Source organism: Dunckerocampus dactyliophorus, chromosome 2 (assembly GCF_027744805.1).
Source record: "Dunckerocampus dactyliophorus isolate RoL2022-P2 chromosome 2, RoL_Ddac_1.1, whole genome shotgun sequence".
NCBI lineage: Eukaryota > Metazoa > Chordata > Actinopteri > Syngnathiformes > Syngnathidae > Dunckerocampus > Dunckerocampus dactyliophorus.
This window is the reverse complement of record NC_072820.1, coordinates 38,868,801-38,882,093: the sequence shown is the minus strand read 5'-3', so window position 1 is coordinate 38,882,093 and position 13,293 is coordinate 38,868,801. Positions and strand designations below refer to the sequence as shown.

At 41.5% G+C, this 13,293-nt stretch overlaps 1 protein-coding gene across 2 annotated transcripts in view; it reads right to left on the bottom strand.

Moving 5' to 3' along the window:
- trrap (transformation/transcription domain-associated protein) overlaps positions 1-13,293 on the bottom strand; it is a 79,866-nt gene that overhangs the window by 13,840 nt on the left and 52,733 nt on the right. For both annotated transcript variants that reach the window (XM_054768140.1, XM_054768141.1), the window contains 9 exons: positions 12,358-12,553; positions 10,930-11,048; positions 10,648-10,794; positions 9,253-9,353; positions 7,310-7,511; positions 4,974-5,135; positions 1,442-1,532; positions 1,122-1,327; positions 225-486 (listed from right to left, as the gene is read on the bottom strand). In XM_054768140.1, the coding sequence (XP_054624115.1) occupies positions 225-486; positions 1,122-1,327; positions 1,442-1,532; positions 4,974-5,135; positions 7,310-7,511; positions 9,253-9,353; positions 10,648-10,794; positions 10,930-11,048; positions 12,358-12,553 (1,486 nt within the window). The remainder of the gene's footprint in view (positions 1-224; positions 487-1,121; positions 1,328-1,441; positions 1,533-4,973; positions 5,136-7,309; positions 7,512-9,252; positions 9,354-10,647; positions 10,795-10,929; positions 11,049-12,357; positions 12,554-13,293) is intronic.

Genomic DNA, 13,293 nt, shown 5'->3' with positions numbered 1-13,293 from the left:
ACTATTCACTGAAAATGACTCGATACAAGCGCCAAGTGAGTACCAAGATAATTGCGTCTCGCCTGCAGTAAAGCATGGTGCCGTCAGCATCATGATCTGCATTAGTGCTGTTTTCCATTGTTCATATATCATTATTATTCATTTCTCTTAAACTTTGGCAACCCCAAACACACTTCTCATAACCAAAAGAAGACAATAAGGGAGCTTTTGGTTTTGGAACTAACCTGTTGTGAACTGGCCCTTCATCTTCTGGAAGACCGGGTCCTGGGCTGTGGCCTGTGCACGGCGGGCCAGTGACTCAGACGCAGCGCTGGAGAACATGGTGGAGACGTTGGAAACGTTCTCCAAGCCGACGCCAAATGTGCTGACCAGCTTCTTGACAAAGTTGAGTGTGTGTGGCGTGATCTTGGCGTCTGACACCGCACCGCTCTTCTCGAAGGCCACGGAGTAACACTTAGCAAGGCCTTGCTGCAGCTGCCTCAAAACCTGCAGTGACAAAGAAATAAGTACTTTAATATGAAGTCATGATAAAATACAGTGGAAAGACCAGTGATCTAAAGCAAGGCAGAGAGGGAGGGCGCGGCTTACTCTTGCATGCTGAATTACCAAAATAAAGCGACCACAGGTGCTGTTCAGTATCCCCGGCCCAAACCATCAACTTTTGTCTACAAATCATCTTCACTGTCTCCCTCATGTTTCCTCCTGTTGCCTGTTTTCCTCACAGACCTTCTAGAACCTGCTAAGTGTAGATTAGATGTATGAACATTGTCATGGCGGAGTAGTAATACACCATCATGTACTGCGTGGCCATGTTCATGTTTATACTGCTAAATAATGACGCCCTATGGTTTTATGGTGGTTTAGCTTAGTATGTGCTAGGTGCACATATAATTAAATACCCCAACATAAATGGTGAAGTGACCCACTTTTTGGCTTAATACACCACCTAACACCTTGTAGAATAACTGGAAGCGATGGAGAGAGTCAAGAGCCAAGCACGGGTTATGTGGACAATCAGGTTGCATGCACAAACTTACATTGACACATTTGAACAGATGGAGGAGACTATCAAGTCGACTGTATTATTTTCACACACATGAAAGCAGCACTTATGTTCTCACCTCTTCATGCCAGTTCTCCCTGAACCACACCATCTGGTCCACGATGCCCTCCAGGGATGAGAGCAAGGTGGGGTGTAGCTCACGCTGCATATGCATGATTCGGCTGCAGCGCCACATCGGGGCTGTGGCCCGAATTGGCCCTGGATCCGAGGTCCCTGTGTGAGACTGGGCTCCTACCGAAGTGGGCTGCTGTTGTCCTGATGAATCTAAGGGATAGCATTTTTAACAAAAAAAAATTTGTTATTTGTGCCGCTATATACATACATTCAAATAGCAATTGTTCAACATAGTACCAACAGAAGACAGCCATGTTTTCTTACCACTTTTGTAGCGCTCCCTCTGCTCAATCTTGAGCGTCAGGTAAAGGGTACGAATGGGGAAGTACACAGCCTGGGGGTATACTCGTCCCACCTGGCAGATAAAAGAGGGTCACATGTTACATTTCAAAGAATCAACCCCTGCAAGGACTTGAAATGAGACAGTGGAGGCAGACAGAGATGGAACGGTAGGAGATGGGAGAGAGAGAGAGAGAGAGAGTGCTTGTGTGTGAGTGTAGAGAGATCACCCTGATGCAGCCAGAGACCTCTGCTGTAACACTGGGAGTGTTTGAAGCTCTGTGTCAGGGGAGCGGGAATGCAAAAGTGAAGGCGATTGATGATGAAATTGCCCTCAAGACTTTCAAGAAAAGTCACTGACAATACTGGAGGAGCTAAATAGTTGAAGTAAGAGGTGACAAGTTGTAAAACCAAAGAATTCAGCTCAAAAAGAGCTATTTGTAATGTGAAAAACTATCACCAAGGTGCAGGTGGTGTAATTCATAAGATGACCTTGGGTCAGAGTTTGCTCTTCAGGTAAGCCATGCTACTATCACAAGTTCTTAAAAGTGTGAAAATATCAGATGAAACAAAGGAACATCTGCAAACGAAGATGAATAAAAAAATATATATGCAGAGAACTAGCAATACTTGTAAAGACAAATACTTTACTTCTTGTATGAAAAACACGAGCTTGGTTTCAATAAATAAGCTGTAAACTGATTCGTGAACATGCAATTAACAGTGCCGCTTGCATACAGTACTGCAATCAACCGAACACCCCTTTTACATGTCTATCACTTAAACATAGTTTAGAACGCTCTTGTATATACTTGTAGAGGCTCTATGACAAAGTGTTTGGTTTTTCTTTTTTTTTGAAAAAGAGCGCTCCTGTTAAATAAATAGAAGATCTATGATTGTGTGTGCAGCCTGTCACGCCTGCTTGATGACTTTCCGCAAAGTATTTTGTGTTTCTAACAAAACAAACCAGCTTTGATGAAACTTAATCAATCGATTACACAAAGTTTTTACTATGTGTATTAATGCAGATAACAATGTTATGTGTTGAGCTACAGTATTGTCAAAAAATATATAAAACACACTGTTTTTGATGACATTTTTCATGAGCTGGACTCAAAAAGCTCAAACTTCTTCAGTTTACACAAAAGGCCTATCTCTCTCAAATATTGTGTAATCTGTCTAAATCTGTTTGTGACTTCTTACAACTCAGCCACCTCACAGGTGTGGCATATCAAATCAATCCGGAAACCAGTCAGTATCTGGTGTGACCATCATGGTGCATTCAAAACGCCATCAATAAAATGCACCTGTGTTGCGGATTGAGTGGCCCATGGTGGTGTGGTTAGGGTATGAGCTGGTGTATGTGTTGGACAACGAACACAGGTGCATTTTGGAGTGGCCTTTTACTGTGGCCAACCTAAAGCACACCTGTGCAACAATCATGCTGCGAGGTAGATGAATTTTGAATGCTCACTAAAACAGATTTAGACAGATTTGTGAAACATATTTGAGAGAAATACCAGTACGCCTTTTGTGTACAGAGAAGAAGTTTTACATCTGAGTTCAGTTCATAAAAAATGGCAGCAAAAAAAGAAAGTGTTGTTTTTATACTCTTATTGAGCTTTCTGAAAATTTGTCCGGCTGATAATTTTAGTTTAACAGTCTATTGATAGTGGACAAGTTAAGAAGTTGAGAACTTTCTGTGACAGGATTCCATTCTAGGCCAGCTCAGAGAAGGGTTTCTCCTGTGACTAATCAAGATTTGAGAGAATCGGGCCTTAGCTTGGTAGAAGAAGCACTCTGTGTGCACCAAGGAAGAGGACACAGATGGCAGATGAGACAGATGGGATTAACTATGTTGTAAAAAAGAGCTGATAGCTGATAGCAAAGTTGCTTTCTTGTCTTGCTATAAGACTTCTTTCCACTCTTCCTTCCTTCCTTTTTTATTTCTCAGTGGTGATATACAGTGGTAGATAAACACCCTCAATCTAGACTTCAGTACTGTGTAGCATATTGTTGGAAAAAAAACATTTCTACTATTTCCTGTTTACCTGAACTCAATGTCCACATTCTATTTATTGCATAAATGATATTTGAGATGTACTGGGATGGAAACGGCAAAGGCAGGGGCTTAGCAATGACAGGAAGAAGATCTACAAGGCAGCTATAAGAGAAAGATCTAGGTGGCAGCTAAGAGCAGCATTAAAGTTGAAAGAGTGACGCAAGGCTGAGCGAGGAAGAGGAGGAACGAGCGATCAGCACACTAATAGGAAACTAAGATATGTTATTTTTTGGGTGAAGCTAAGGTGTGCTGAGGGTAAGAGGTTGAATGGTTGACAAGAAGGGGGCAGCAAGCACGTGAGAGGGGCTGTTGATATTCTCTGTTAACTTCTGATTCATCTTGCCGCCTACCCCAAGGCGCTCTTTGCCTCACCTTCATCAATTTTTCAGTTTACGTTTTTTTAAACATCCCGCCGCCAAGAAAAAAAATTCTAAATAATTCATGAAAGTGGCAGAGATAAAGCCTGCCAAGCATTAAAATGGGATTCTTACTTTGCATAAAAAGCTGTGAAATGAATGACATTGACCTTTTAAACTCATCAGTCATTACAGAGGGGTCGCACATATGACATAAGAGACAAACTGACTGGAAACTCAGACATTCTCCCAGTGGATGAAGGTGTTCCCTCATCATCACCAGCCAAAAAGTAAATCATCTGAACACGATTCCTGCTCTACAGAGAGCATGGATGTTTGAAGATCACCCCCCTTCAAATCGTGCAGAAATAGTACTCCATTAAGCAATGCAAATTAGCCCTCACATTAATTACTTGCTCTGTTCCTGTCGTGCGGACGCGTTCCATATTAACTTTAAAATCATTTCTTGGGCAAATCATTTAAAATCCAATTCGCCGGGGTTTAGTGAAAGCCAAAAAATAGGTGTCAAAGTGGAAGTGGGGGAATGTGAATGCTTAATTTGGTAAAAAGAATGCAGCATAGAGAGAGGCCACTTTGGGGGTGAATACTATTAATTTGTCATGATTAGGGAGAGGCGCATGAACACAGATGCTAACACAGGAGGCAGATGTGCTGAACTGAATAGATGGGAGGGAGCAACACAACACAAACATGTTTAATAAATGGCAGCGGCCAACATCCGAACATGAGACTGGTTGAATCACTTTCTCCCAAGACAAGCTTGAATATTAAAAAGGTACACCGCTAATATTTCAGCAAGGGACAAAAATATAGAAATACAAGTTGGATATACTTTTGAATAGCCAGTGTACAGCGTGTGTAGCAGCATAGATGCACTATCCACTGAAAAATACTAAATAGCTGGCAAAACAAGTGAGTTAGACAATGTTGTCTTGCCTATAGCCAAGAATGGTGGTAACAGCGTCATGGTCTAGACTACATGAGTGTTGCTGGCACTGAGGAGCTATGGTTCATTGATAATAGAATGTTTGCTGAAATGTGAGGGGATATATTCACTTATGTGAGATTGAGGATGTACCTGGCTTATTAGGTTGAGCAGAGGCTTGCCTTCAGAACCAACCAAGCAGGTTAGCAGCTGTGGTATCCATGCCAGCCACTGAATAGGCGGGACTCCGATGCAGTACTTGTCCACCGCATCTGCCAGGGTGTTCTTGTCATCAAAGCTAAGGAGCCACAGCACCTAGAAATGAAGTGTGAGAAGAGATAAAGGTCAATATGAAGGTAATAAGGGAGAGCAGCTACATGGAAAAAAATCCATTTGACACAAAGCAGCCAGTATGATGTCTCTATCATTAGTCAGACTGCATCGTCTTTGGCTCTGCACAGCAGGGGGTGGTTGGAGAGTGATGTAAGGCACTTTCTGGCTAATTGTTGCATCCATAAAAAGCTGAAACAAGGTAGGAGGTAAACTTTGTGTGCATCGACACCAGGGTGAAGTTATTATAAACCCCTGCACACACTTCTGTGAACCGACCAGGTTCAAACTGCTCATAATTGCTGGTAATGACTGGTCAACGGGCTTCATCCATCAGTGTGAAGCACTGCCAAACCAGCTTGGCAGGACTGTAATGGCAGGGAGGGAGTAGATGGGTCAACAGAACATCACAATGGTCTTTGAAGCCTGTAGTAGCCATAATTAGGATAGACAAAGATAATGTCACCTAATTCTAACACTCGCTTAGCCAAGACAAACCAGCAGGAAATAATTTAGCTTAATGTGCTGCAATTTCACTTTGAATTTGGTGCTGTTTTGGCGTTTCATCCTTTCACAGATAAATGCAACCCCAGACCGGGTAGTGAGAAGAAAGTCTCATCTATAAAGAAAGCGCATACAGTATAGTGCTTAAGCACAGAGGGGACTACAGCAAATGTGAAGGAGCTGGAGTGTGTGTGTAAGTAAGTAGGCACAATGCTTGTTAGCAAGGAGTCCGCCTCGTTACCTCCCACACAGGGTGTGCTTGACTGGTGAGTACGATAGCATTAGTCTGACTGTTTGAAAATGGTTGGCCCGTATGGAGGGCGGTGAGATTGGAGTGTCAGGGGAGACCATTAGACCATCAGCATCCGTGTAAGAGGATTCCACTTCACCATTGATCTGCCGTGGGAACCCATCCGCACAGACTACTGCTGGACTGTGAGCAATCAAATTACGACTGAGGCTGATGGTGGAATAAAATGTGTTTCGTCCTATCAGAACCAATAATGTATGGTCTGGATGGGGTCTAGTGACTGGAGAATTAACAATGACCCTATTTGAAAAAATGGTCTTATGAGGCGAGAGATACTTCTGCAGGTGCAGAAGTGTGGCTGCTCGAGCTTATATACACTAATACATTTGCAAGCTCGGAGTATGAATTAAATGGGAGCCAAAGGCAGCTGAGCCCCCATCAAGGCAGTAAAATCATCCATATGCGCAGACCACTAGGACATGACCAACATCCGTAGCTTTAATACAGAAATATAGCACTTTGCAGTGCCTCACAAAAGAGTGCACACCATTCACATTTTTACTACAGTGTATGCTCTCAAGGGACAATACTGTATAAATTCAACTTGGATATACTTTGGAGTAGTCAGTGTACAGCTATATACTGTAGCAGTAATAGTAGATTTACTACAGTATGTGATATGTAAGACACAAGCTGATACAAGTTGCACTTCACTTTTTGGAGTCATCTTTAACCTGTTCAAATACTTCCACACTTTGGATGATTTTTTTAGTTGCCATTATCAGCCAATAGGTCCATGTCAGCGGTATTCCTCGTGTTCAAAGGTAGCGCTCACCTCAGCTCCATTGGCTCCATTCAACATACAATATTTCTGTATGTGGAATTAAATTATAGAACAGATTGAGCAAGAAACTCAAACAATGTACAGAGATGAGCAAATTCAAAAACAATACAAGCAGTTGATGTTTGCTAAATACAAGGCAGAAGAGTCTTGAACTTGTTTTGTTATGCTTGTCTCCATGTATGATTATTTATTTATTATTATACTGATTATTATATTAATTGTGAAAAAAAATCATAATTACATCACCATATTGTTACATGACCTTATCGTTATTTTATGTACCGTATTTAAAAAAAAAAATCACACATGGAAAACGGGAAGTAAATAAAATGTACTGCGCAAGAAGTGGAACGGATGGGGGGTAGGATTTCTTCCTACTCCTTTTGGACATGCGGAACTGCGAATTGAACTATGTGATGTGTATTCACTTGGATGGCAAAATGGTTGTTGAAATGTGAGGGGTGTACTGTACTCACTTTTGTGAGCTACTGTACTTCCGCAACTCTGCTCTTTTAAAGATATTTCTGGTTTGACGTGGTATTTTTTGTACCATTTTCTCACCTTTGCGAGGTACTTGCGGGACTTGCTCTCGTTTTGGTGGCGGCAAGCGTGAAGGTAACACGTAATAGCAGAAACTCCTAGGTGGAGCTGGCGATCCTTCACAAAGATGTTCTCCAGGTAGTCACCCCACATTGCCCAGGCCTTCACCAAGACATCATGCATCTGCACTGCAGCTGAAAAGGCTTTATTGGCTTCTTCTGACCTGCAACAACAAGGTGGAGGTGTTTACTTGGTGCAAAAAGGAGAAAAAGAAGTTGTAGGAAAGGGCTTGAAGAGGGTAAGAAGAATAAGGACAAAAAAAATCTTTTGATCCACGTACACAGAGAACACAAAAGAAAATGGATTGAAGACCAAGCACCACTGCGTCTGTTAGACCTGTATTTTATTTGCTGTATTTGCCGTGGCAGCACAAGGTAAGTGTTTAACTTGGTGTGAACTCAGGGTCACCCAGGGTTGAAGCATTTCGATATAATGCCATATGAGTTCATCTCAATGATATCATCCGGTGAAGATCAATGTACTTAAAGGAGCTCAGAATCTTGCCATTTAATTTGAAATGATTGCAGCATAGTCGGGCAAATTGTTGTAAGGACAATATCCATCCGTGTATAAATACATTAACCATGAAGAGCATTGCTTGAGCTTAGAGAAATCTGCAGGTTGATAACATTGAGAATGCTTAGGATTTTTTCTTATCTTGGTTCTACAATCTAGTAGTCACACTTTCCAATCCTGAAAATTCAATAACACACGCTTAAGGGGAAAGGCAGGTGAGAAGTGGCAGCAGACCTGACTGCACCATTCATGCTGACAGGGGAAATTATTTGGAGTCATCAGCAGTTTACATCACACCAAACAGCTTCTAACCACTCTTTGGCATGTGGCCTGAATAATTTGTTACACTTTTCAACAATTGATTAATAAACAAGACACATGAGATGTGCTATCCTGCAGTCCAAACAAGCAGACAGGCCTGTCAATGAAAAAGTCTCAGTGAGTTGAATGTTAGGAGTGCTTCCAAAATACTTTCCCTGCTTCTATACAGCACAATGTCTCCCAAGCCAATCAATTAAGAAATGTTATTATGAAAGGCAGTTTGGCATGTGATTAAGAAATGGGAGCTTGATTGCTATGGGAGTCAGAGCCAGATTCTATGGTAATGCTTAATGGGGTTGCCACTGTCACTTTGCTAGTACTAAAGTACATTAAATGTTTCTACCAGCTAACACAGCAGGAGCCGCGGCACCCAACAGCCTGTCAAATCTTTGACACCCGTTAAATTGAACGATCCCAAAATCTTTAGCACACATGGCTGCTCACACACACACACAAGCACATAAAGCTCTCTCAACCCATAACCACCACTCTGCTGTTAATTCTCCCCCGGTTAGGGCAAACTTAATGATTGCAATAAACCCTGCTGAGGTGAAGGCAAGTTCTGCTGATCGCAGAGTTTCCTGCAAATTGCCTCCAGTTAATTATTGAGCCGCATATACATTTAATAAGGCTTCCTCAATTTGTCTTTCACCCCTTCAGGATAGCATGTCACGTCAAAGATGACAAGGTGGGGGGAAAATGGGTGCTGAGGGGAATTGGGGCACGGAGCACTGAGAGAACAGCCATGATGGTCCACATATAAGCCTTGCAGCTCAATAAACACAATTGCACCTGCAACTGTCAGGGACTGATGCACAACGGCACTGACAATCATTCAACCCCCATTGTAATTTACAGTACATATACAGTATGTTGAGTAGATTTCAATGCAACTGTGCTGGATATTAACATTCAAAATAAAGTAACTCTCAGGGTTTAGAAAGCTTAAGGCTAAAAAGTGTTTAAAATAGGACTTTTATGAGGATAGAGTGACAACAAACGGGTTCTCTGAATCTAATAGTCAAAAAGATGACGCAAAGTGACAACACCACAAGTGGCATCCATACTTGTTGATCTGGGCCAGGAACATTCCCTTTAGGGCGTAGAACTCGGCTGTCATCTCTTTGGTGAAGTACTTCAAGTTGGTGGACTCAATCACCTCTAGACCCTGACGGACAAAAATGCAAGGGGAAAAAACTGAGAACACATAGAGTACGGGCCAAGAGTTTGGACACACACAACACAACTGATGGTCCCAACCCAATTAATAAGGCAAGAAATTCCACTAAGTAACCCTGACAAGGCACACCTGTGAAGTGAAAACCATTTCAGGTGACCACCTCATGAAGCTCACTGACAGAATACCAAGGGTTTGCAGCGCTATCAAAAAAGCAAAGAGTAGCTACTTTGAGGAATCTAAAATATAAGACATATTTAGAGTTATTTCACACTATTTTGCTAGGTACATAATTCTACATGTGTTCATTCAGAGTTTTGATGCCGTCAGTGAGAATCTACAATGTAAATAGTCATGAAAATAAAGAAAACGCGGAGTGTGCAAACTTTTGGCCTGTACTGTAAGGAAAAGATGCCGCAAAGAAGATGACAATCTGTGTTGGATGCTGCCATCATAACAGGTGATCATTAAGATGTAGGAGAAGCGTTAAGGGACCTAAGATTCCATTATGGTGAGCCTCTGATTAGTTGTCCCCAATGAACTGCTGTGACAAACGATGTGTAGCAAGAGAGAGGAAGAGAAAGTGCAAGCCAGAGGAGATTTGAAGGGGGAGGGAAAGGGAGAGGGTGTCTTCTGGCACTTTTAATGGCTTGTGGTGTGCTGAACCAGTTCTATTAATCAGAGCTCTCTGTGGGCTTAAGTGTAAGCCCCTGAGATAAATTTACACCAAAACTTGGTGCTTTAAGACATCACCAAAAGCTACTCCAAATACTTTAAAAATAAATAAATAATAGGTTTTGTAATCAAAGCAGCATCCGCTCCTGGATGCAAATATTAGATTCTATATGAACAGAGACGGCTGCGACATTCAGTTTATAGCTTTTGCTTTGACAGGCTGCGATTTTACAATGTGATCAAATCTGTCAGCTCAAAGGCAACTGAGGGCTAAAGGGAATTCAATTAGAATGATTTAAATGAGAGTGGACCAGTTGCTATGTTTTGATCACACATAATTACCATATATTGTTCCAATAAAATATTTCACAAGACAGCTGCAGGGAATGCGATAGAGGAATAAAATCAAATGCAAATAAAACAAGTTGATTTTGACTGCGTTAATAAGGACTTGGTTGTGGTGTCCTGCCTCGGACCAGATAATTACAGACCAAGACCTACCGTATGTATTTTTTTTGTGCAAGCATATGCATGTAAATTAACTTTCCCTTTGACAAACAATAATTCATCATCAGGAACACACAGTTATAACCACTTTCCCAATTCTCACCTGCATGCACTCATTCTTTCCCATGACACCAGCCAGCTGTAAGTAGCATTTAACTTGCTGTCTGATTTTCTGGAAGCAGTCAACAATAGGCACCGTTGGGATGGTGTGGATACGACTTAGAATGTCCAGAGCAACATTCACCAAGCCCTGTTCGGTGTTGCAAGAAGATGGTTAGTATGTAGAGAAGATTGAGTAGATTTATTTTGTGATCTACAGGCTTTTAGGGAAATGTTGTGACAGCTGTAAAGGCGACACTATCCTCTCACTGTATCCATGACTCACCTGTTTACGGCCTATCTTGCCATACTGGATGATAGCAGATGCTGAGGCGTGAACTCCCAACATGGCATTGTTGTTGTTTGGATCATGCTGTGTATTGGTCTCATATGCCGTCACTATGGCTACAGAGAGACAAAACAGGAACGTTGATGGCACCTATTTGTATTTTACAGTTAAGAACAAGTGCATTGGGCACATGAACATATTGAACATCAAATGGAGCACGGTGATAGATTTGATGTAGGGCTGGACGATATGGACCAAAACTCCTGATATATTTATGATGAATATCAACATACAATATATATCCCATATTTTTTCCACAAAGTGAGTTTAGACAAAGTCTGAAATAGTGTGAAGTTGTTTCATTAAAATAAAACATAAAAATAGCTGCTAAAATAAAATAGTCCATTCTCTTTCTGAAAAAAATGTACAAAAACTAAAATACAATCACCTTTAGCTATGCTCAAATCCTCAGCTAATACCAACAGCACAAAAGAAAAACATATGAACTGGCCCTTTTAAAAAGGAATTTAAAACGTTAAATGTGAGCAGCAACTCAAAACTACTTTACTTTGAACAGTATTATTTATTTAGAGAGCAGAACCTCGTAAAAGAGACAAAATAAAAACACCTTGATTATGCTTAGAACTACAAATAAACTTCATTCTTAGTTTGTTAAAAATTGGCCACCCCTTCATCAAAATAAAATACTTTTAATATTTTATCTTGGCTACGCCTCTCAAAGTCTAGACAGTGTAATAATTGCATCTGTACTCACCTCCAGCCTCCACTTTTTATCTTGTCGTTAGGACTTGTTTATTTATAACACATCATTCTTCCATCACACGTTCTAACACGCCGACAGGTAAGTGACCACCTCCCAATGAGGCCTGAGTGTACCGAGTAGTCATTTAATGAAGATTAAAAAACATTTTCGTTTGAGATCCCCCTCTGTAAAACAGGACGAGATACACCCCGGTGACATCGCTCCTCGAGGATGCGTGGATCTCCACTGCAATGTGCAGTGATGAGCTTTACTTTCACTTTTGTTAGCAAATACCAGAAACTCTCCATCAACGCCAGATCAGGCACGGAGCACGGAAGGGGGCGGGGCAGCAGCCTCGCTAAGGAGCGCTGACACACAGCAGTGATGAGTGAGACAGACCTCCGTGTCAAGACACAAGAGAACAACGCAAATGCCGTCTATATTGATATGAACAATATGTTTGTTTTTGATATTGTGCTTCAAATAATTAGCGATATTTCAGAAACATCAATATGTATCGCTCTGCCCTAATTTGATGAAAAAAAATATATAATGTATAAATATCATGTATAAAAGTAGATGTCCTTGTCCCAGTGCTTATTATAAGATACAGAATACAGGACGCATGCACAAGCCATACATTTGATCACTGTGGGTCCAACCTTGGTAGTGATGCTGGCGCCACATAAAAATGCTACTCCAGTGGGACAGGTCATCAGACACAATGGGCAGACGGTTCCTCCACGTTTTCACCACAGTCTTCATGTCATGGAGGCTGGTGTTGCGGCCCAGGTTGGCAGGCTGCAGTCCCGCATTAATCTGAGCAGCTTCTTGCAACTCTATGATCTGCTGTGCCGCCTGAGGAGAAGTTGTCAGTTAAAAGTAGCACTGCAACCAATGTGAATATTTTCTTAATTTGGTGCCCTGAATCTGTAGTCCAATTACAAACACTCACAATTAGAGATGGAAGTAGTAATGGTTAAATCTGTGAATTGATTGCTGATTGATTCCATCTTGAAAAAGCTTAGGGAAAAGGAGTGCACTACATGGTGGCAACCAGCAGAGGCACTGTTCATTCAGTCTCAACTAGTTTGTTGTCTAAAGATGGAAAGTAAAGCTACAGCCATGCCGCGGCAACTCAGCCAGCCAGCATTACTCTGCTCAATATGACCTCAGAACATTCAGTGATAGATTCTCCCATCCCATTAAATATACACTTAACTGATTGTTACCAAGGATATTTAGTCAAATGTTTATCCAACACAATGCAGCGCATTTGCTGAACAACCCTTGTGTTGTTTTTAACTTGCCATCTTTTCTTTCCATTATGGGTCTGCCTCTTCCTCCCGTTTGCATTCCTTCTTTGTGCTTGCCTGTTTCATCTTTGTTCCTCACATGTCTCACAGACACACAATCGTTTCACCTCTTACTTCAGCTCTACACATGCCAAGTCCCCTCTTTGTCAAGGTGGTATCTCCCTATCTCACAACTCCTGTACTTGTTGTCCTATCTTTTCATTTAGAGATTTGCAGGTGTTCATCAACACAGCAAAAAGAGTACATAATGAAGCAGAAAAATGTAAATATAGCCCACTTTGT